Source organism: Gaeumannomyces tritici, assembly GCF_000145635.1.
Source record: "Gaeumannomyces tritici R3-111a-1 unplaced genomic scaffold supercont2.5, whole genome shotgun sequence".
NCBI lineage: Eukaryota > Fungi > Ascomycota > Sordariomycetes > Magnaporthales > Magnaporthaceae > Gaeumannomyces > Gaeumannomyces tritici.
The window spans coordinates 3,182,371-3,206,011 of record NW_008804549.1 but is presented as its reverse complement, the minus strand read 5'-3'; the positions used below and the strand labels follow the sequence as shown (position 1 = coordinate 3,206,011).

At 48.0% G+C, this 23,641-nt stretch overlaps 5 protein-coding genes across 5 annotated transcripts; 3 read left to right on the top strand and 2 right to left on the bottom strand.

Annotated features, from left to right (window-relative positions):
- Nucleotides 1–233: 233 nt before the first annotated feature.
- Nucleotides 234–4,192, top strand: GGTG_10050 (N-acetyltransferase 10). Its single transcript, XM_009227911.1, has 5 exons — nt 234–342; nt 427–1,942; nt 2,013–2,732; nt 2,811–3,562; nt 3,645–4,192. Exons 1-5 carry the CDS (start codon nt 326–328, stop codon nt 3,865–3,867), a joined length of 3,228 nt encoding a protein of 1,075 aa, XP_009226175.1. The 5' UTR covers nt 234–325; the 3' UTR covers nt 3,868–4,192.
- On the bottom strand, nt 3,859–5,855 carry GGTG_10049 (anthranilate phosphoribosyltransferase). The gene is made up of 2 exons (XM_009227910.1): nt 5,260–5,855; nt 3,859–5,161 (listed from the first exon to the last, which is right to left on the bottom strand). The coding sequence occupies exons 1-2, from the start codon at nt 5,614–5,616 to the stop codon at nt 4,232–4,234; spliced, it is 1,287 nt and encodes a 428-aa protein (XP_009226174.1). The 5' UTR covers nt 5,617–5,855; the 3' UTR covers nt 3,859–4,231.
- A 139-nt stretch (nt 5,856–5,994) lies between these two features.
- On the top strand, nt 5,995–8,386 carry GGTG_10048 (1-acyl-sn-glycerol-3-phosphate acyltransferase beta). Its single transcript, XM_009227909.1, has 2 exons — nt 5,995–7,559; nt 7,654–8,386. Exons 1-2 carry the CDS (start codon nt 6,845–6,847, stop codon nt 7,848–7,850), a joined length of 912 nt encoding a protein of 303 aa, XP_009226173.1. The 5' UTR covers nt 5,995–6,844; the 3' UTR covers nt 7,851–8,386.
- A 3,475-nt stretch (nt 8,387–11,861) lies between these two features.
- On the top strand, nt 11,862–12,611 carry GGTG_10047 (protoporphyrinogen oxidase; the record flags this gene model as incomplete). The annotated part of the gene is made up of 1 exon (XM_009227908.1): nt 11,862–12,611. One exon carries the CDS (start codon nt 11,862–11,864, stop codon nt 12,609–12,611), a length of 750 nt encoding a protein of 249 aa, XP_009226172.1.
- A 9,786-nt stretch (nt 12,612–22,397) lies between these two features.
- GGTG_10046 (hypothetical protein) lies at nt 22,398–22,880 on the bottom strand (the record flags this gene model as incomplete). The annotated part of the gene is made up of 3 exons (XM_009227907.1): nt 22,398–22,436; nt 22,567–22,726; nt 22,849–22,880. The coding sequence occupies 3 exons, from the start codon at nt 22,878–22,880 to the stop codon at nt 22,398–22,400; spliced, it is 231 nt and encodes a 76-aa protein (XP_009226171.1).
- Nucleotides 22,881–23,641: the final 761 nt, after the last annotated feature.

The following is a 23,641-nucleotide window of genomic DNA, read 5'->3' as shown; positions in this document are numbered from 1 at the left end:
TCCTGTAGTCTATTTCATCTCAACCTATCAACCCTAGCACCCCAGCTATAAATGGCCTCCCACCTTCGCTGTTGCCTCGGTCCAGCGAGATGTGTCAAAGCCCAGACTCCACCTACACCTTGCACCGCGAAACCTAGAACGGCAGGGGGTGTTTCACGGCGGGACAATGTGGGGGAGTGGCAGAATAGCTTTCACCGCCAAAAATTTTGGCGGCTTCTCCAATTCCGCGATGCGCAACTCCGACATTGAAGCCCGCGCCTTGCAGGGTCAGTTGCGCCGACCCAGGACGTTCTAAGACTCTGCCGACGGAACAGCGACGCCCACCATGTCGCGCAAGCAACTGTAACAATACCCCTTAGCTCTTCACTTCAACAGTCTAATAGTAGACTCTTACTGACCTTGCTGGCCACGTTTCCAAACCAACAGAGATTCGCGGGTCTCGGCCCTCATCAAAAATGGCATCCAGGAGCGTAAACGAAGCTTCTTTGTCGTCGTCGGTGACCATGCCAAGGAGGCCATTGTCTACCTGCATCACATCATGGCCAGCTCAGATGTGCGACACAACAAGTCGGTTGTCTGGGCTTACAAAAAGCAGCTCCTCGGCTTCACCAGTCATCGCAAGAAACGAGAGGCCAAGATCAAGAAGGAGATCAAGCGCGGCACCCGCGAGGTGAACCAGGAGGGCGCCTTTGAGCTTTTCGTCTCGCTCCAAAACATCCGATATGTCTACTACAAAGAGACGGAGAAGATCCTAGGAAACACATATGGCATGTGTATCCTGCAGGACTTCGAGAGCGTGACGCCCAACATCCTCGCGCGCACCATCGAGACGGTCGAGGGCGGGGGCTTGGTGGTTCTGCTTCTGAAGGGTATGAGCAGCCTGAAGCAGCTTTACACATTGACCATGGACGTCCACTCCCGCTACCGCACCGAGGCCTACGACGACGTTGTGGCTCGATTCAACGAGCGCTTTATCCTGTCTCTAGGCAGTTGCGAGTCCTGTCTGGTGGTCGACGATGAGCTCAACGTGCTCCCAATCTCGGGCGCCAACAAAGTGAAGCCGCTGCCACCCCCGGACCGCGACGAGGAGGAAAACAAGACGCCTGCGCGGAAGGAGCTGGACGGGATCAAGGATTCTCTCCGGGATTCACGGCCTGTCGGGGCGCTTGTTCAACTGGCCAAGACCAACGACCAAGCCAAGGCCCTCCTCACCTTTGTGGACGCCATTGCCGAAAAGACATTGCGCAACACGGTCACTTTGACCGCGGCGCGTGGTCGCGGCAAGTCCGCAGCCATGGGTGTCGCAATTGCCGCCGCCGTTGCTTACGGCTACAGCAACATCTTCATCACATCGCCATCCCCCGAGAATTTGAAGACACTCTTCGAGTTTATATTCAAGGGGCTAGACGCCCTCGACTACAAGGACCACGCCGATTACTCCATCATGCAATCCACAAACCCGGACTTCAACAAGGCTATCGTTCGCGTAAACATCCACAGGGACCATCGCCAGACCATCCAGTACATCCGCCCCCAAGACGCGCACGTTTTGGGGCAAGCTGAGCTGGTCGTCATCGACGAGGCTGCTGCGATCCCCCTACTCCTGGTTCGGAAGCTGATGGGCCCCTACCTCGTCTTCATGGCCTCCACTATCAACGGATATGAGGGAACGGGAAGATCGCTGTCCCTGAAGCTGATCAAGCAGCTGAGGGAGCAATCTCGGGCTGGCGCGGCTGAGAAGGGTGCTGATGTTGAGATCGCCCGATCCAGCGGGAAGGCCGACAAGAATACCGGCTTGTCTGGCGGCCGTTCTCTCAAGGAAATCACGCTTTCGGAACCCATCCGTTACGGCCAGGGAGACGAAGTCGAGAAGTGGCTAAATACTCTTCTTTGCCTGGATGCCACTCTGCCACGGTCCAAGCTTAACACGCAGGGCTGCCCGGTAAGCCAGGTTTTATTGAGCGGAGGGTCTGGTAGCCCTTCGAGTCACGAACTAACCCAAGAACTGACAGGACCCCTCGAAATGCGAGCTCCTCCAAGTGAACCGCGATACGCTTTTCTCCTTCCATCCAGTTTCTGAGAGGTTCCTCCAGCAAATGGTGGCTCTCTACGTCGCAAGTCACTACAAGAACACACCCGATGATCTGCAGCTGATGAGCGACGCGCCGGCCCACAAACTCTTTGTTCTCACGCCGCCCCCAACCGAGGGAGCGCTGCCCGAACCTCTCTGCGTGATCCAGGTCGCCCTCGAGGGCAAGATTAGTAGGCAGAGCATCCTCAATAGCCTTAGCAGGGGCCAACGCGCGGCCGGCGATCTGATCCCCTGGCTCGTCAGCCAGCAGTTCCAGGACGAGGAGTTTGCTTCTCTCTCGGGCGCCCGCGTTGTCCGCATAGCGACGAACCCAGACTACGTCTCGATGGGATACGGAACGAGGGCGCTCGAGCTGCTTGTCGACTTCTTTGAGGGCAAGTTCCTCAGCCTCTCGGAAGACGTCGAGGACTTTGTCGAGAAGTCCATGCCAAGAGTCACGGATTCTGAGCTGTCAAAGCTGGCCGAGGGTAGCCTTCTGGAGGACAACATCAAGGTGCGCGACATGAGCGAAATGCCGCCCCTGTTCGCCTACCTGAACCAATGCCGTCCACCCAGTCTGGATTACGTCGGCGTCAGCTACGGACTTACCCAGCCGCTGCACAAGTTTTGGAAGCGCGCGTCGTTTGCTCCGGTCTACTTGGTAAGTCACGGCAGCTTTTCGGAATGTCTCAACTCCTTCCTCGCCGATTCCTAGACCTGAATGCTCACTATTCGACAGAGACAAACCGCCAACGATCTCACGGGCGAGCACACTTGTGTCATGCTTAGGCCACTCAAATCGACCGAGGACCAAAGCTGGCTGGGCGCTTTCGCCAGCGATTTCCACCGCCGCTTCCTCTCGCTCCTCTCGTACCAGTTCCGGGAATTTCCATCGGTGCTGTCGCTGAGCATAGACGAGTCGGCAAACAGCGGAGCGCTCCTCGATGCATCAACGCAGCCGAGCCCGCTCACCAAGGCAGAGCTTGACAGGATCCTGACTCCGTTTGACCACAAGAGGCTGGAGTCGTATGCCAAGAACCTGCTGGATTACCATGTCATCCTGGATCTCATGCCGGCCCTGGCTACCATGTACTTCACCGGCGGCCTCAAATCCAGCATCAAGCTGACGGGGGTCCAGCAAGCCATCCTCCTGGCCATCGGACTGCAGCGCAAGGACATCGATGCCGTCTCGGCGGAGCTGTCGCTGCCGTCGTCGCAGCTGTTGGCCATGTTCATCAAGATTCTGCGCAAAATCACGACGCACTTCGAAACCTTGGTCACACAAGCCGTTGACGCCGAGATGCCCAAGCCGGCATCGATTGGCGTCAGTCGAGAGAACGCGATGGGCGCCCACGACGACGAGATGGTGGACCAGAAATACGTGCCGCTGGACAAGGGGCTGGGGGAGGAGCTGGAGGAGGGAGGCGACGAGGCGCTCCGAGAGTACCGTGCCAAGCAGAAGGAGCTCATCGACTCGCTGCCTCTTGACCAGTAAGTGGATACTCCAAGAGCTATGATATGTCGCGGTCCGTACATCAAAGACACCATCATTTGCTGACATGGCTTCTTGTAGGTACGAGATCGAGGGAGACGCGACGGCATGGGAGGCGGCGGAAAAGACGGTGGCCAAGTCCAGCGCCAAGAACGGAGAGTCGTCCGGGGTCATGGTTAGCGTCAAGTCCAGCAAGGCGAAGCGGAAAGCCGGCCAGCAGACGGCGGCCGAGGTGTACGAGGAGGCGTTTAGTGAGAAGAAGCACAAGAAGGCCAAGAAGGACAAGAAGGACAAGAGGCAATGATTTCCTTGTCTTGTTGTTCTCTTTTGCCGCTCATGTTTTTGTCACTTTGTGCAACGAAAGTTTGTTCTGGCGTTAAAAGGGATACCTGGTGTACAGGCAGAATACCTCGAGTTGATACGGAATTTTCCCATTGTAAATCATTTGCTGTCTGCCACGGGCCTCTATATGACTGGTGCATATTGGTGTAGGCGCATGTAGAGCAAAAAGAGAAAAGTGAAAACCCAACCCGGCCCTAGATTACACCCTTTTATACCGGCCTGTACAAGCAAGCCCCGATGTCATCAGAATACCTCCCGACCCACCCGAACCTTTTAGGCAAGACAGATAAAAAGTCGAGACAAAATCATTTCTGTTTTCCAACCCTTCATAAACTGTTTGTGACTTCAACAAATGCCTTCCACTGCTTCCAGGCCTCGCCACTCTTGACGGCCCAGCGCGCCCTCCTGACGCCCTCCTTCCAGCGCTCGCCGCCGGGGCCGCGCTCGGTGACGACGTAGCCGTCGTCGCCGGGGCCCATGCTGCTCTTGTCGGCCTCGCAGATGCCGCTGGCGACGAAGAGGGCGGCCGTGTTCATGAGCACGAAGCACAGGATGGGGTCGTCGTCGGCGAGCTCGCCCTGTAGGATACGCTCGAGGATGGCGGCGTTCTCGGCCGGCTCCTTGTTGCCGGCCACGGCGCTCAGCGGGTGGGCGGGCAGGCCAAAGTCCTCGGGGCTGACGGTGAAGTAGTCGGTGGCCACGTCGGCGGCGGGCCCGGGGTCCCGGCGCAGGCGCCAGACGTGGGTGGGGCCGGCGCAGCTGACCTCGTCGAGCTCCTCGGCGCCGCAGACGATGAGGGCCCGGTCGGCGCCGGCCATGCGGAGGGACTCGGCGAAGACGGGGCCCAGCTCGCGGCGGGCGACGCCGAGCACGCGGGCCTCGATGAAGGGCCTCGGGGAGTCGGCGGGCCCGGCATCTATGGGGTTCGCCAGGGGCCCGACGAGGTTGAAGAGGGTGCGCCAGGGGAGCTGCTTGCGTATCGGGGCGACGTAGCGCATGCCCGGGTGGAAGACGGGGGCGAAGAGGAAGGCGTAGTTGGTGGCCTCGTAGACGCGCGCGACCGTGGACGGCGCCACGGCCGAGATGGCTGGCGGGGCCGGCTGCATGTTGGCCAGCAGGTCGGCCGAGCCCGACTTGGAGGTGCTGGCGCGGTTGCCGTGCTTGGCGATCAGGAGCAGGGACGAGGCGATGATGCTGGACGTGGTGCTGATGTTGAACGTGTTGTGCGCGTCGCCGCCGGTGCCCACGATGTCGCACTATGCGCGCGCGCGCGCCGGCAACGTCAGCTGTCAGGGGGTTCACTTATGGATGCGCTTTACATCCCACGACAGCCCGGGGAGAGGACAATGCTTACCATGCCGCCCTTGTACGCACCCTGGGCCAGCCCCTTGCGCGCAATGACGGCTCTCAGCTGCTCCAGGTCGATCCTGGGCGCGGCGGCGCGCATGACAGCGGCCGTCTTGGCCATGACGTCGGCGTGGCGATCGAGCCCGGTGAAGTGCAGGCACATGAGGAGGGAGGCGGCCTGGGTGTCGGAGACCTGGTTTGTGAAGAAGTGGGCGATGGCGTCGGCGATCTCCTGGGCCGTCACGGGGTTGTCCCTGTCCTTGGGTGTCGGCCACATGCGCGACAGCAGCGGCTTGATGTCGATCTTAGGGAGCTCCTCGCTGCCAGCCGTGGCAACGGCGGCGATGGGGGCCGTTGTGGCCATTGCTGATATAATTGGGCTTGAAGCAGCTGTGTTCGGGGTGAGGGTATACCCAGATATCCGTCTCTAGACTCCCAAGTTGTAGGGATGCGCCAACCCAAGAGATGGATGTAAGGAGGTCTTTGCTCTCCCTAAGGCACGTCACTCTCTCCAAACTCAATGGCAAGTCAATGGCGGGGTTCCAGGAGAGCTCAGGGTGTGCCCGCGTGGAGTCATTCTACAGCTCCGCGCCAGGGTCTATGACTCGCAGCCGCAATCGTCGAAGCTTACCTGTGCCTGTCACGTGGAGGCGAGTTCCTGCCAACAGCCTCCCAACCAAAAGCCCAGCAGCCTCGGCCCAACCCAGCGGAGGGGCGGAGCTCGTGGTCGGCCACGCCATCCAATCGTGTTGGGGGTTGTGGCCCCTGGAGCCCACTGTCATCCCACCCCGATCCCGACCCATCGCAGAAAATGTGTGCCGCCAAAGCAAAAAAAAGGAGTGAACTGGCGGTGCGTGATCGCTGGAGAAGTCGTGGGGTGAGACACTTGACGCTGGGTCGGTTGCATGACCTCAGTCGCCACACGATTCGCTTCTTCCCCAGAGTCCATCTCGACGGTTTTCTGAAACTCTGTCACCTCGTGGCTGTCCGCTCCTTTTCAGTCTTACCCAACCCCTGGCTCGTGAACATTGTGCCTGCCGCCTGCCACCAATCACCCTTGGCCACCACCTCTCCTCCGCTGAGCCTGCTGGAAGCACGCTAAGGCGTATCACGCACAAACTCTACGTCCAGTAGACTCGGCGGCCCGAAGAAAGCAACAGAGACTGGAGCAAAGGAACAAGAGAGAGCAGATATAACTAAGCCCTCGACGTTGTGTCAGCTCACCTGCTGCCCCTCCCCAACAAAAACAAGAAGCACGACACCTTACCTTCCACGACCTCCCGCGCCCGTCGCCACGCACGCAGTAGCGCCAACCCCAGGCCGCTCGAGACTCTTGCGACTCGTCCTGTACCTCGGGCGAGCTATCCATCTTTCGAACCTCTAACGCAACGGCGCTTCGAAAAACGAGGCGCGACTACGACGCCCCGCCGCCACGCGCGACCTCCTGAAGATACTCTTAACTCCACAAGACCAACGGGAGCTTGAGCTTGTTGCGACGAGGGGCTGGTGGGCTGCAAGGTCCCTATAAAGGAACAAGAACCAGGTCGCACCCGAGACCGTGCCGTCGCAAGACGGGCTGCGCCAACCAAGCCATGCTGGCATACCTCTACTACTTCGCCGCCGGCTACACGGGACTGGTGGTGGCGCTTTACATGATGTCTTTCGTCATTTCCAAGGCCTCCTTCGTGGCGCGCATTCTGGCCTCGTACATGGCGCTGCTCATAGCCGCCTCGTTCGGCGTCTTCGCCTCGATCGCGCTCCGGCTGGTCGGCAAGGCGCAACAGTCGCAGTGGGTCGTCGCGCGCTTCTTCAAGTACCTCATGATGCCGGCCACGGGAATCACGTTCGAGGTTGTCGATCCGGAGGGCCATCTGCGCGACGGCAAGACCAGGCCCGCCGTCCTGATCGGCAACCACCAGACGGAGTTGGACGTGCTGATGCTCGGCTGCCTCTTCCCGCAGTACTGCAGCGTCACGGCCAAGGCGAGTCTGCGCCGCGTGCCCTTCCTGGGCTGGTTCATGAGCCTGAGCGACAGCATCTTCATCGACCGCAAGAACTCCAAGGACGCCCGCGAGGCCATGAAGGGGGCCGCCGACGAGATCCGCAGCCGCCGCCAAAACGTCTACATGTTCCCCGAGGGCACCCGCAGCTACACCCGCGAGCCCACGCTGCTGCCCTTCAAGAAGGGTGCGTTCCACCTCGCTGTTCAGGCACAGGTTCCCATCGTGCCCTGCGTCGTCGCAAACTACAGCCACGTGCTTTGGATCAAGGGTCTCCACTTCTCGGCCGGCAAGATTCCCGTCAAGGGTAAGTTGTGGGCTTGCCTTGTTCGCAGCTGATATGCGTTTCCTCCCCCGCATTGTGAATTTTGCTGACATGTGATTATTTACCTCGTCCAAAGTGCTCGACCCCATCCCGACCACTGGACTTACCACCGCCGACGTGGACGAGCTCTGCAAGACCACGTACGATGTTATGCTCAAGGAGCTGATCATCCTCACCGCGCAAGCCCGCGGGGAGCCCATCACGGTCCCGTCCAACATCGACTCGACGGGCGTCATCATGGCCTCTGGCGTCGACACCAAGGCATCATCATGACAGCCTCGATGAAAGGACCTCTCTGCTTCGGTCCAGCTACCCAATTCCTGAAACTCTTGTACAAAGCTACTGGTCGAAGCCATTTTGCGAGTGGAGAACCGCATTGCGGTAAACACAAGCTTGAATTTCCACTACATTTTTTCCTCCCTGGTTTTTTTGCATACGGTGGACTGCTGCGTTTTTAACATTGAAAGACCAGTTTGGCCTATTTAGGCTACCTACCTAGAATGCATAAACATATAAGTTAGAGTAGGAGGGTTTGAGCCACCGGAGGTTTGAGCTACCCGCCGGTAAAAGTAGGGTTTTACTGATTAAACCCCGTTCTTTTCCTTTAAATAGCCTCGTACCTGGTGCATTTTACAGTTTTTTTTTAATATTTTCACTCCAACCGTTTAAAACCTACTACCCGTGTCACGGTACGCGTCAGACACCCAGGGAAGAACCTGAGGCCGCACTCCTAGCGCGCCAACGTCACGCCTACAAAACCACAGCAGAGCGCCAGGAGCGCTCTGTCCAGATAGCTTCCTCCTCGTGCAACAACAAAGCCTTTTCCCAATACCTAGGTATGCACCGTGGCAACCCGCAAATTCCAGCTACGGAGTTGGTTGTATCGCGCTTATCCTAAATAAGCAGAAAAGTGGGCCCACGGGCCCACGCGTCATGAGGGTGGCTTAAACCTCCGGTGGCTCAAACCCTCCTACTTAACTTACTGAGGGTACGTGGCTTGTATGCACAAGCTTTTGGCATGGGTTTTCATTTTTCCTTGGTTGCAACCCTCGCACCACCCCCGTTCCTGCAGTCTTTTCTTCTTCCTTTTGCCCTCTAGACTAGCTAGACGGGGCGGTGCGGAAGATATTTGATACCCACTCTATAGATGCATTTAAATGGCGCATCTGGAAGTCTGGCTTTGGGGGCTTACTGGGAAGTCGAAAGGCGTCTGTTTGCGTTCTATCACCCCGCCTTTGCCTTGCACACTGCATCCAGCTCTGTTTGCACTTGACCTTTCTGACCCCAAAGCTGCAGTGCAGCCAACCACTCCAAAGAGCAGGCAAAGAAGCAGACGGACGGAGAGTTTCGGCCTTGATCGAGCACGCCAGGAAGCCGCGCACGACAAAGACACCCGGCGTCGATCTTTGACGGGCCGCTACATGACTCCTGTCGTCCCCGGGCCGTTGACCTCAGACCTTGGCATACATTGCACTGCATTCGTATACTGTGTAGGCAGTATTTTTGGTTGAAATCCCACAGATTCTTATTACGACCGCAGGTGCGGCTTCGGGAGAGTCTCCCAGCAACAACAAGATCCCCGAGACGCCCAGCCTCCTACCTTCCCACGCACACAGTAAGTAGTCCATGGTGGGTGGGACGAAGGCGGCAGGGGTGCTACTGAGATCACATGCTCCAAGCTGAAAGAAGTGCCGTGCATCGTGCGTCCTTTCTCATGCCCCCAGGGTGGTATAGGCAGGTAGCACGCATGGTGAACGACACCGATGTATCGTCGAGTTGCAGGACGTCGTTGAAACGGTGCCTGTCGAGACATTCCTTACACGTGCGACGGGAAGGGGGCCCATCCGGCATGCTTTGACAATGCCATTCTCCCCGGCCCAGCCAGGGGAGGGCATCCTGACGGAAGGGGGGTACCGGCCTGGATCGGGGAAGCGAGCCTTGCCCGCTGGGGGACCATGGTCTTCTTCTCAAGCCGGAATGCATGTCGTTGCAACTTATCCAGCACGGCCAGGTCTCGCCCGTTTTGTTTTTTTGGTCCGGGGTGGGAGCGACCGGTCCGGCCCATGTCGGGGAATATTTCTGCCCACCCTTTTCTGTTTCTGTCTGAACGGGTGGCTCCCCCTCCCCTCCCCTGTCTTGTGCACGGGGCAGTTGTGGTGACTCATCAAAGCGCGACACCACTTGACGACCTGGGGAGCTGACGCATCGGCTGACTCTCGACCTGGTATTGACGTTTCGGCCCGGTAGTATCGCCGACGAAGGCCGCCGGCGTCGTCCATGTCGCCGCGTTGACAGGGGCCCGGTTCCTGGGTCCCCGCGTCCCTTTTTTTTTTTTTTCGCTCACTCTCGCTCTCCTCCTTCCTCTCCCTCCTTCCCCTCCCCCACATCTCAGGTCTCGACCATTGACCGGCTGTCCGTTCACTCGGGCGCCGCGTAGATAGTGCCGCCAATATGCCCCCCCCCTAGCTTCATGCTCTAATAGCGGTCGACGCCCACAAAAAGGGCTCCGCAATGCGCTCCGCCCTTGCTCAAAGGTAATCGACGGCCCCTAACCTAGTAAGCCAGGCAGGTCGGCCCCGGCCCTCTTGTTTTCGTTGCTTTTTTTTTCTTTGGTCGCCCGGACGGCCGTAAGGTTCGCTTGTCTCCGCCGCCCTTGCCGGGTTGATAATTCTTTACCCGCAACCATACCCAGCCGTCCAGGTCTTGGCCGTAACGCTGTCGGAGTGCGGATGTAGGGGAGGAAGGAAGGGACGGGAAAGGGAGGGGATCCAAAAAAGCGAAAGCCAAGGCCGCCCGTCAGCAGCGTTCTCCCCTCCTGGCTTGTGCGTGCATGCGCGAATCTGACGATGAGACGGCCCCATAATCGCAGTTACGGTAGGAGGGTCACATTGGAAACGCAAGTCGTGCGTAACTGGGAGCTGGGAAAAAAAAAACAGCAAAAGTCTGGTACCACACATGCAGTAAAAACCGCCTGCAGCAGGATAAACCAATAAAGCCGCAAAGATGCTCCATGGCGTAACCAAATATGCCGGGCAGGATGCACGCACGCACGCAAAAAAGGCCTAGTGGATGGGGAACGTCGATGCTGCAGATATACAAAACTAGGCTTTACCATAAAGGGCATCTTTGCTGTATTTCAAAAAGGGGCCTTCCCTGGCTAGGCCCCCCCTCAAGTAGCTGTTAGTCAGTGGACTCGGTAGCGCAATGACCCAATTTCTGGCTCCGCACCCCCGCGACAAATTAAGTGATACATGATACACCGAATGGTAGAAAATCGGGTCTTAGGCTGCCAGATTCGTTTGATTAAATCCGTCCACAACTGCAAGCAACTCCTCGATCGTTTGCAAATATAAGCAGTTTTTTTTTTTTTTTTAAACATTGGAATTGACGGAGTTGGGGAGGACCTGAAGTAATTTTCGTTTTGGTGTATCAATTGATTTGTCTTGGGGGTGCTCCGTAGAAAACGGCCAGGCCCATACATCCCCCTCCTCCGGCAGTTCCGCTTAGCCTCGAAGGACTGCGGAGCGGGCCGGGCCCCCTGTCGATGCGACACGGATCTGATGGCGCGTGCGGGGTTTTGGATGGTGTAGGAATGGGGTACCATCTGCGAAGGAAAGAAAGAGGAAAAACCCACCTCCCAACAGGAGGGGTTAAACCTGGAGATCACAGGGGCGGCGAAAAGGGGGTCACGTGCTAGCATAAAGTTACCGCCATTGTTGAAGTTGGTAAAAGAAGGAAAGAACGAGAAATTCTTGAAATTTCGTAACATCCCCCCAAGTCACCACGACCCCTGCGATCTCCGGTTTCAACCCCTTTGTTACCTCCCCTGTTACTGGGTTTTTCCTTTTTCTTTCCCTCGCAGATGGTATAGCTCGGTGTAGGTGGGAAGGGAGTCAACATCGGACTTGGCCGCGGACACCGAGGAATGGCCCGAGATGGGGGGGTTTCCCGACCTCGGTGGAGGCTGACAAGTGGCTGACTGACTGGCTGGCAAGCTGGCAGGCAACCGGGGAGGCTAGTGGACGGTCTGGCAGGGAGTCTGGCAGGCAAGCGGACAGCCTGGCGGGCCGGCAAGCCGACTGGCTGGAAGCCTATAAACATTCGGTCGTTGCCCTCCAGAAACAAGTCCAGAATCCCAAGATATCCAGTCCAACCAAGCCGAAGCCTCTTCATCACTCAGCGAGCCATCTCTGCTTCAACCCCCCCTTCCTAATTTTCTCTTTCAACAAGAAGTGAAAAAACCTCGCCTTTCAGAGCTAGTCCCTTCCATCCCTTTTTTTCACAATGTCGACCACCACCGTCACAACACAGACCAACGGCGCCGGCGCCGTGGCGGCCAAGGCCTCGCCCCGCGACGTGTGGGAGAAGCGCATCTCGGAGCTCATCGACCAGGCGCAGCAGCACAAGGAGCCGTACGACGCCGAGTTCGGCAAGTTCACCATCAACATCCACCCCACCGTCTACTCGCCAAAGTACTTCCCCGAGACGTGGTGGTACGCGCAGAACATGCCCGCCATCGTCAGCAAGGGCAGCTGGCTCGAGGTTGGCGTCGGGTCCGGGCTCAACACAGTGGCCGTGGCCGCCGCCGGCTCGGCCGTCTGGGGCGTCGACATTAACCCCAACGCCGTGGCCACGACGCGCAAGAACCTGGCCACCAACGGGCTCGAGGGCACCGTGGTCGAGAGCGACGTCTTCAACGGGCTCGCGGCCGCGGGCGCGCCCCGCTTCGACTTCATCTTCTGGAACCACCCGTGGCAGTACGACGCCACGGTGCCGGACCAGCTCAAGTCGGAGAAGACGTTCGACGGCGAGTACAAGCTGCTGCGCCGCTTCGTCGCCGAGGCCGAGCGCCACCTGACCGAGAGGGGCGTCGTGCTGCTGGGCACCAGCGCCTACGCCAACCGCGACGCCATCTACCAGATCGCGTCCGACTCGGGCTACGCCCACCGCGAGCTCCTGGCCGGCACCGAGCCCATCGGCAGCGGCGTCGTCGAGGAGTACTACATTATCGAGCTGAAGAAGAAGAAGAACTGATCCGGCCGGAAACCCCCTCCTTCTATGGCTATCAGCAGTGCTGTGCCGAAGGACGTTGGTGGCCCGTGGTTGACTGTATCCCACCCTGCCCACACCAGACATGGCTGGACTGCTTGATGAAGTAACGAAACAAATGAGGGAGAAACTGGGTTCGAAAAAAAAACCCCGAACTGGCGTTGTTTATTGTTTTTTTTTTGTTTTTCTCGTGGAAAAGTCCCGAATCCGGTATAGATCGAGGACCCCGAGTCAAAGAGAGCGTGTAAAAAGTCGTTTTGCGATGTCAATCGATTGGCCAATAAGGCTCCTCCAGCTTCTCCAATACCCTTTGCCCACGCTGCCGGTAACGAAACTGAATTCGCGCCCACATCTCACATTAGCCTGCCTACAATCCGCCTATGTCTGGTGCCATTCTGCCATCCAAAAGAAAGCAAACGCTTGATTCATTCACCCGCCACCAAGCGAGCGCCGCTCCCCTGTTTCAGAATGGTCGAGACGCGTTGGCGGCTATGACAAACGAGAATAAACAACCCGAGTCAGCCGAGGCCGCAGGGAAAGAAGAGCCAGAGGCGGCTTCATGCTCCGTAGATCACTAAATGCCAACGTGGCCACTTACTTTGATCCCCAAAATAGGACGTTTTATCGCCGTCAAGGCGGGTGATCGGCAGACAGTTTGGGTCAAGCATTGATGCCCGGTTTGGGGAGTGAGGGGATCATTCCCAGGTCACACATGCTGATCTCAGCCGAGCAAGGTCGTTACTCCCAGCGTCTAAAACATGCATGGAGAGGGCGTCTTTTGCTGTACGACATCTCGAGGGTTGTTGCTGGCTGCCTGACCCGTTCTTTCTCTAAGTCAGTGCACCCCATGTCGGCCCACCCCCCATGATCGCCCATCTTGTCAGCTCCGATCAACACCAACCCTACTGCATTTAACTGCAAATTTCTACTTTTATTTAAGCAACCTCGATGCAAAACAAAGCTAATTCCTAATTAGAATTTTCCGGGCTTTTAAACGCTGTATCCATTTCTTCCTTAGCTGCACCCTTCGCCTTTGCAACGCGGCGGATATCCACAAAAGTTTAATTGGAATCCGGGGCTACCCTTTTCCTTTTGCAAAGTTGTTGTGCTTCCAATTGGGCCTTTAATTGCTTGATTTTTTAATGGGCTGTAACGAGGTTATATTTATGCATGTTATAGCTTTTTTAAAACTTTTTAAAAAAAGTTAAATTGTAAAGCTTGTAAAAATCCAGGCCTTTATAAAGCTAATTTGGGTAGCTAACTTTTTCGATTGCTTGGAAATTTTTTATAAAATTTGGGATATTTGAATAAGCATTTTTAAACGCTATTTGGCTTTATTATCCTTTGCAAATTGTTAAATTCCAGCCCGCCGGCTGTTTTAGCTAAAATTGTTAAGCATAAAGCGGTTTATAAAAGGTTTAGTTATATTGCAAAGCTAAAGCCCGGCTGCCCGTTACCCCTTTTTAATTTTATAAAGGGTAAGTGCTTGTAATCGTGCGTAAGCATAAATTTTTAAAAATTAACGTTTTTTTACTATTGTTGGATAAGTAAATAAAGTTTGGAACCTTATTTTTTGGCGGTAAAATTATTTAAAAGGGTTAAAAATTAATAAATCGAATGGTTAAAAAACGTGCACAGTGTAAAAAGGTAAATAAAGTAAAAAAACGTTGTTTTGTAAGCAAAAAAACATAAAATTTTTGGTTACGTGCAATTCGTGCCCATTTAAAATTAAAAAACGGGGCTTAAGGGTAAAGGGTTGGGCGCGTGGGAAAAACACTTTTTGCAGCCACTTAACGGCCGTGCAATTTGTTATCCACCCGCTATTTGTAGCGGTAAATTCCTAGCTTTTAAATTGGCTCAAATCTGTAAAAAAAACCATTGCTTTTGCACGCTTTTTCCTTTAAAAATGATAAAGGGAAATAGCGTTACCTTAGCGGCTAAAATGCATTCGATAAACGAGGTTTACGTGCAAAACCCAGGCTTTTTCCGCTGTAAAGGCCGGGTGCCTGCAAGGCTTAAAACAAGCCCGTTGCCGGTCTTACCCTTTTGCAAGCCGCTTTTGTCGGCGTTGTACGTATTTTCCGGCTTAATACCAGCCATTTCGGGTATTTGCAAGCGCTGCTACTATTCCTTTATAATTGCAGTAATAACCTTTTGCAAACGTACAAACTTTATACGCCGTAATTTTCCGGTTCGGATTTCCGGATATTGGTTTAAAAAAGCATAAATCCAGTGCTTTCCGAAAGGCTAGGAATTACCCCCGTACCGGAAGATTTTTTTTGCAAAAAACCGGATTTCCGCGTGCGTTGGTGGAAGGCTTAAAAAGTTTTGTAATAAAATCCAGTTAGCTAAACGCTTTTTTTGCTTAAGGGCTATCCGTTGATACTGCTTTTGTAATTGCCGGATAGGTAAGGCGCTTTTTAAACGGCCTTAAAGGGTCGCCCTTGGTACCCCCCAAAGTCGAGCGGCCCTCGCAATTGGGACCTTGGCCTGCACCGCTGCAAGGGCTTGTTCGACGTTTTCTTCTGTGTAAGGTAAAGCGCTTTGGCGATACTGGAATAGGAAAGTGGCATGTCGATTTCTGGCTACCACGGGCGCAGATTGTGCGTGGGCGGTCCAGGTTTATCCATCGGGGTGGGCCGTGCATTCACGTGCTTAGGCTCCACCTCATACACTCCCCCGTAAACCTAACCGCCACTTCCGCCGGCGCCAACTAACAAAAGTAAGGCTATTTTACATGTAAAAAAAAGGTATCGTTATTTCGATTTTTGGTGTTGTAATTACTTCCCCGTTAATTCCACGCGTTTCCGTTTTCCTTTTTTTGTTAAATCCAAACAAAACCCAGCTAAGCAATGAACTTTGCCTGTTTGTTGGCTAGCAATCCATTTGTTAAGCCGTTGGCTTTTATATTGGCCGTTTTTACTAAACGGAGCTCGAAAAGGCGACGGTGGACCGCGTTAATTACCCATTTGTAACGTAAGTTTATTATTTAAATCCTGGCGGAATTTAAAGGGTTAAAAACGGTTGTTTGTGCGTTTGCGCTGTTAATGTGCATTACCAACGCGTTATTTTGCTTATTATTTATTTTGTTAAGGATTCCGCTAATTCAAATTAATGCTTGGCTTATCGGTAAAAGGTTTACGAACTCCGCTTCCATCGTAAAAACCGGTACAAAAGTTTGTTTTTCGACATCCAATACACTGGTCCGCCGGCAAGCATTACTATTACGCTTTTCGTTAAGGCTTTTGTGCAAAAGCAATTAGCAAACGAGGCGTTTCCGTATGCTTTTAAGCTTATGTTGTGCCGGCTATACGTGCAGCCCCCTAATTTAATTGCGAAATTTTGGGTGTTTACGATATACCGTTAAACGTATTTTAAAATTACGAAATGCTTTTTTCCCGAAGCTAATTAGTTTTTTTGGAAACGCTTAATGGTATACGTAATGTTAGCGCGTGTAACGCTAATAAAATATTTAAAGCTTGCAATTTTTAATTAATATCGTATAATTTTGGTAGCTTTAACCGGCTTTTAAATAACCGGAAAATTGTAATTAAATAGCCACGGTGTTGGAACTTACCAAGTGGGCGCACGCACGGGATCCATGGGATCCCCATGCACAAATCCACGATTTGTGCATAAGGCCACCAAAGCTCCTTTATCCCTTATATAAAAAGGTCGGATCCGCCCTTCTTTTTCAGCAAAATTCTTTCCTTTTTAAACCGGAATACAATACTTTAATTTAACTTACCTTTTAATAATCATTAAAGTTTAATTTTATGCCGTTTGGAAATCCGCAAGCAAAGAACTTTACCCCCAAATCCTTTTTACATTAATTAATATTGCGAAAAGCAATACAAAAAAGCTAAAAAAAAGGGTCCTTCATTTAATTATATTAAGTTAAAAATTTAAAAGCAAAAAATTATCGGTTTAACGCTCGATAGCGCATTTTTTATTTGTTTTTGGCCATAAAAATTAAAAAAGCATTAAAAAAAGCGCTGTGCAATCTTTTAAGCTAACATTTTAATCCGGCATTAAATAATTAAAACGGATTGCTTTAAATAATACCGCTTACTATCCTTTTTACCATTTTATTATAAAAAAGAAAATCCTCCGCTTAAGCAATTTTTAATACGCAAAATTAAAGCTCGATAAGTACAAAACCAATTTACGAAAAACAAGCACTTTATGCAAAAAAAATTATTAACGCTTTAAATTTACTTTTAAATTTATTATCGATTTTCCATTTCCTTTTTTTTAACCACCTTAATTATAAAATTGCTAAATAACCAACGGGCGCTTTAGCAATTGCCAAAAATATATGGATTATTAAATGGATGTACAATAACCGGAAAAAATCAAATTTTAACGATACATTAAACGATTTTAAAATTTTTTTAACAAATAATCGGAAACGGATTTTAACGCGGTAAATTTAACGATCCAACGATTTTTGCAAAATTATTTCCGAAAGCAAAAGCTTTGCTTTTTTACCTTTAACCCAAAAATATTAAACGAAAAGCTAACGAATATTTTTATTTAATTACAAATTTTAAATGCAAAGCTAAACTTTACGTTAAGCTTAACGTTATAATTATCTAAAGTTAAAAGCAAAAAGCTTATAAAATTACCATTTTTAAAGCTTATGCTTCCCCGGCAATTACCGCTTAAAACGTTTTTTTAACCAATTAATATAACGCAAAAAGCGGTAAAAAAAACGTACAATTACCGAAAGCACAATTTAAAGCGCAAGCAAATTAAAAAACAAGTTTTTTAATAATTTTTACAAAAGCGTTAAGCAAAATAAAGTTACTTTTCCGCCTAAACCTTTAAATTACGTGATTTTATATTTAACCAAAGCGGTAATATATTTTTATAAAAAATCGCAAAAGCACAATCCCATTACAGCCATTTTAATTTATACGATTATGATAAAAATACTTACTACAAAACGGAAAATAAAAATACAAATTTTTTGTAATTAACGTTTTATAGCGCAAACGCGCATAGGAAAAACAAAAACCAAAAGCATGGAATGCGGTACCACCCCTTTTATTTCCGTTATTATTTAAACCGCCTTTTCGAAAACCGTTACTAAGCCTTTTTAGCTATAACCAACCATCGTTACATAATTAACCCTTTTACAATTTACCCGCATCCCGTTACTTTTATACCAAAATGCATAATTATCGTTAAATTTTTTTACGGGAAATAACCAATGCATTAATTAACGCAAACATTATACGCATTTTTAAAATTATTTGGAATAATATATATTTGTATACGGGAAAACCGTATAACATTATCGATAACAAACTTTTTTACTTTACAATTTACGCTTAAATGTTCGGTATCAGTTATTTATAATTTTACGCGCTATACCTTTATATTTTAAAAAGCAAAGCAAATAAATATTGCGTTAATTATATCGGCCCAATATTTATTTTCCAAACCATTTATTTTGCATTTAAAACCCATTTTGAAATAAAAATCGTACAAGCGTAATATTAAACAAATTAAACAACAATTTATTTTAATACCGTTCGTTTAAAGCTTGCAAATACGGGCAAAACAAATATCGAAATTTTGCAAAAACTTTTCGATAAATTGCAACAATGTTACCAAACGCTAAGTTTAAACTTTAGCAATAAATAATAATTTGTAGCAAATATAACAAAAGCAATTTAAAAAATTTCCAAATTTAAAATAGCTTTATTTAACCATTTTAACATTTTCGAAAGTTTTTTTAATGTATTTTGCAATGTTACGAAAATTAAAAATAATAACAAAATTCCAGCATAATATTATACAAAACGGAAGTACAAAAGCAAAAATCGACAAAATTAATAAAAAACATGTTACGACCAACAACCACCTTCACCCAGGAAGGAGGGGTGGCACGGTACGGAACCCCCCCATAAAGGGTAAGGGGTTACGTAACCACCTGGGATTAATGGATTAAGGAAGCAAGAAAGGTAAGCCATTGATCCAAAAAAAGCTTAAAATGGCTTACGGAATTGGCCTTGTAAGCTAACTAATCCACGACCCTAAAGGAGTAATTATTAAGGTATAAAAAGGAAAGGGTTTTTTATTGTTTTAAGTAATTTTTAATTAAGGCTTTGGCATTAATTAAATTTTAATTAGTTTCCAAGCAACTTTTAAAGCAAGCATTTAAACCGCACCCAAATTATTTTGTAAATCCTTTTAATTTGTTAAGTTACGTGCTACTGTTCAATATTCTTTTAATGCTTTACTTTAAAAGCAAAAGCTTAATTATAACATTTTAATTAATCCTGTTTAGCACCCGGACCGGTACCGAGCAATAGCGATAGCGGCTTAAGCAGCCCAAATTCCCGTTCCCAATAACAACGAAAAGGAAGTGCTTAATACTTTTACTTACGGAAAGGTTGTATATAATTTAAACGAAAAAAACCAAATAATTTAAGCGTTGCTTGCAATATTTCAAACCGTAACCCAATTACAAATTTAAATTAATACCTTTTGTATAGCTACAAAAGCGTACAAATTCTTTACGCTTAACCGTTACGATAAAAAGGACGGGGCTTTTAAAACCTTTTTAACGAAATGCCAAAGCTTTTTTGCCTTTTATTATAACCAATTTAATACGAAGCAATAAAAGGTTGCTTACGCAACCATTCGTTTTAAAAGCAAAATTAAAAAGTGGTTCGAACCCGTATGGGTAAATTTTTTTAAAAGCTACAACAAAAGTAAAAAAAAACTAAAGTTATTTTTGCTAGCTTTGCCCGGTTCGAAAAAAAATTATTAACGTATTTAGCCAAATTAACGAACAACGAATTGCCAAAAAAAAATATTTTAATTTCGATAAAAAAGCGCAACGTTAAAGTACGTTTCCGATTTCCAACGCTTTATTAATAAGCTTAATTGGACCGACCAAACCAAAATAACCCATTTGTACAATGGGTTTTAAAATAACGTAAAAAACGAAGTTTTAAAAGTTAATTAACCCGAATCCTTTGCCAAATACGTTGTTATCGTAATTAAAACCAGCGATAAATTGTACGAGCGCCGCTTAAAAAAGAAAGGCCAAAGGACCAAGCTTGTAATATAAAGCAACCAACCGCAACGGCGGTTTAACCGCAACAAATTTATAGCTTATGGTTGTTATTTTGGCCCCATGGATTTTAGCGCTAGCGTTACGCATTAAAAGCAAAGGAAACGCAAATTCCAAACCCTTAAAAACGGCAAATGCTTTTAATATAAATAACTTGGGCACATTAAAAAAAACTGCCTTTAAAAAAAAAGCAAAAAAAAGTATTTTGGGGCAACAAATTTAAAATAATAGCGGTAACCAAAAAAGGAACGATAAGCTTAAAGGATAACGATGATTTTGGCCCGGCGTTTTTTTGGATTGCATGCATTAACAACCATTGCGCTGCTTACCATTTTAATAAAAATGCAACAAAGTGGTTTTTTCGCAAGCGTTTGGCTATAACCAAATGAAAGAACCTTATAGCACCCCGCAGCAATAACCCAGCCGATTTCGATAACGAAAACAACTAGGTTTAAATCGATAAAAACTTTTGGAAAAACCCCAAATTACAAAACGAAATACCTTAAAAGCAGCTTTTGCGTGCTGCCGAACAAAAGGGAATTTCGAATGCTTTTGTTAAAAAACGAAACTTTAAAAACGAAGCAATTTAACAAAAGCACAGCCCAAAGCTTTGGGCCAAACCCAATTCAATTCCCGATTTTAAGCCAAAAAGCAGCGAAAAAAGGAATAAACCAATTATAAAAAATATTGTAAAAATCCTCCAAAACCCGGATTTCGCTATCCCCAAGCCAATTAAAGCTTGGGTAACAAGCAAAAGTTTTTATAAACGAATAATGTTTAAAAGCAACGAATTCGAAAAAAAAAGCAACGAAAAAAGGTTAAATAGCTTTTACCGCTACGCCAAAAACGCTTACGTTTTATAAAAATACACGCGGGCGGCGTACCAAAAACGGTACCAACAAAAGTATAAATTAAAACGCAATTAAAGCGTTAATTTGCAAGATTTTTAAACGCAAATCGAGCGTTAGCTAAAAAAAAACAAATTGGACTATTGTTAGGGGTTAATCGGTGCAGAGGCGGGTAGTTACCGGGTTACGGGCCGGATGCGGTGTTTCCTTTATTAAGCCTCCGTAAATTTCTTACCAAAAGTGCTATCGCTAACAAAAATTGTTCTTTTTTTAACCTCCCCTTCCTTCGTGCCCTTTCGGGCACCCGGGGTCGGTTTTTTAAATTTTTCGCGCTTTAAACGCTTTCGTGCAATTTAAACTTTACCCTATCTTTTAGCTTTGCCATTATGCTTTGGCCGCAATACCGGTAATTTGCCGGCATATCCCCGGGGGGTTCGTGCCCGGCTAATTGCTAGCGCCCCTTTTTTTTTTTTACCGGGCGGTTTCGCCCGTGCATTTAACGCTTTTCGTTTTTTGCCGGGCGGTTTCGCCCGTGCTTTTAACATATTGCCCTTTCCCGATACGGCTTATTCCAAACCGTTTGTACCGCGCGTGCAACTTTGTAAGTAACCGGTAGCTTACGGTATCCCGCTAAACCGCCTTAATGCCCGGCAACGCTTAGGGAAACCAGCTATAAAGTTTTATAGCATTTGGAAAAATGGGTTCGTACCGGTATATAAAAGGCTTTTTTTCCCGTTCGAAATTACGAACCTTTTTTTTTTTTTTGTACATTTAATAACCATTTTAATAATTTTAACGATTGTAACCGTAAATAATTGGTATTTGGCCGTTTTTTTTAAACATTTGGACCTAACCGGTAGCTGCAAATGTTATCCTTCGTACCCGATTACGTAAAAAAGGTAATATTTTTTTGGGTATCCGCTTTGGGTTTTTTGGTCCTAACCGGCCCGCTGGCCCTTTTTAGCAACCTTTTGGTATTTTTTTTAATTATCGTGGTTTAATCGAATTTGGATTCGGTTTCGCCAAAGCTTTTAATCCTTTAAATTTTTAACGATCGCTTTGCCGGTAACCTTTTGGTAAGCTTTTTAAATATCGCGGGTTTATCGGGCCTTTTTGCGCTTGCAATTTTTTAAAATTCCCGCAAACGTTTTGCCGGTAACCCCCCAGCGGGTTTTAACCGCCGCGGCAAAAAAACTTTTGCCGAAAAAAAGCGTAAAGCGCGCAACGAACGCTACCGCAACGTTTTCGATTTTAATAAATTTGCTTCCAAAACGAACATTGCTTTTTTTTCGCTTTATATAAGTATCCGTAACGCGCTTCCGTTGCAAAAGGTTATTAATTTCCAATAAAGCAATAATTAGAACCTTATTTATTTATTCCTTTTTAAAAATAATTATACGGAGCGTACGGTATTTTATAGCCATTATTTTAGTTGTTAAGCATATTAAAATTATGCCGTTAACCCCTGTATACCGATATGTTCCGATAATTGTACGGGGTCCTCCAAATATATTTATTGCAAAAACGTAATCGGTAATAAAGCTTGCGTTAAGCTTTTTAAATGGTTTTGGGAAATGGCCCAAAACCTTTACAAAATTTTAAATACCGTTTACAAACGGTTGCTTAAAGCAATACCAAAGCTTTTTAAAAAGTTTACCAAAGCCCAATTTCGCGCCCGCAAGGCTATCCAAAAAGCCAAATCCTTTTATACCATATCGGCCGAACAATTTGCGCGCTACGAACGTTAAACCGTTATTTAAAAGCGCATTTAGCGCAAAATTGCTAGCGTTGCAATATTAAAAGCTACCCAAAACATTTTCCAATAGCTTTACGCTATCGCCGTTTAAACGAAAAGGCAGGCTTAAGCTTTAGCTAGCATCGGTAATTTTTTTAACGAAATAAAAGCGTTTTTTAAGCGTTTCGAAAAAAGTATGGTTATTTTTTTAGTAATATTGCCGCTAGCTTTGCTACGATTGCGGCGTATTTAAATATTTAAGCTTACAGCCGCGCGGTTCCCCGTAAAGGTGCAGCGTTTGTATTGGCGCCGGGAGGTGCCGCCTTCGGCGCTAACAATTTTAGCGGCAACGATTATAGCGCTAACGATTTTGGCGGCAATAACTGTGGCGCTAGCGAAAAGGACGTAATTTCCGAAAGTTTTGGTTCTTTTGGATACGGCATTTAATCGATTTTTTTTATATATTTTCCTAATTAATTATTGGTATCCCTTTTTCGAAAAGTGGTTAATTTTAAATTTTTTTCGTTAATTTGTTATAGCTAAAATTACAATTTCCTTTCGTTATGCTGCTTTTGCAACATTGCAAAATTTTAATGTTTTTAATTACTAACTAGGTTTTAATGCTTTAATAAATAATTTTAAAATGCTTTTTTTTCGCCCCCCAATGGGTTTAAATACCGCCGATATGCATTTACCGTTATTCGAACGCTTAAGCCCGTTCGCCGTATTATTCGGAAGTTTTCCCATTTCCTTTTTGGGCAAGCAATGGTATTTTTTATTATAACGTACGTTTAAAATGCGGTAATTGCTTTAGCGTATTGCGTTAAGCATGCCCTTTACGGGCTTTTCGAAATATGCTATACTTTGCATGTCCTTTGGAATTTAAATATATCGTACCATTAATTTAAAGCGTTTCCCGTACTATACCGTTTTTACCTAATTTTTTGTTTATAAAGCACGATATTTTACGGTTATTACAAACCGTTTACGGGTTTTTTTACGTTTTTCCCCGGTAACCAGCCGGTTTGGCACGTTAAAACATTTTTTGGACCATTCCTTTGGCTTTTATTATTCTTTTTTTGTAATACCCCCGTCCTTTCCAGGTATTTACCCGCTAAAGTTCGGTATTTTCCTTATTTTGTAAGCTTGCTTCCAATAAATTTGTTTTATACGTTTAAACAATTTTTTTCGTAATATCCCTTTTTAAAATTTACGAATTTTTTAATTTATCGTAATTTATCCATTTAATTAAATATTTTCGTTTTCGCAAAAGCTTTTTATATTTTAGCAAAGCCTTTATTTTGAAGCGATTTTTTTTCGATTTTGGTTTTTATTTTTGGTT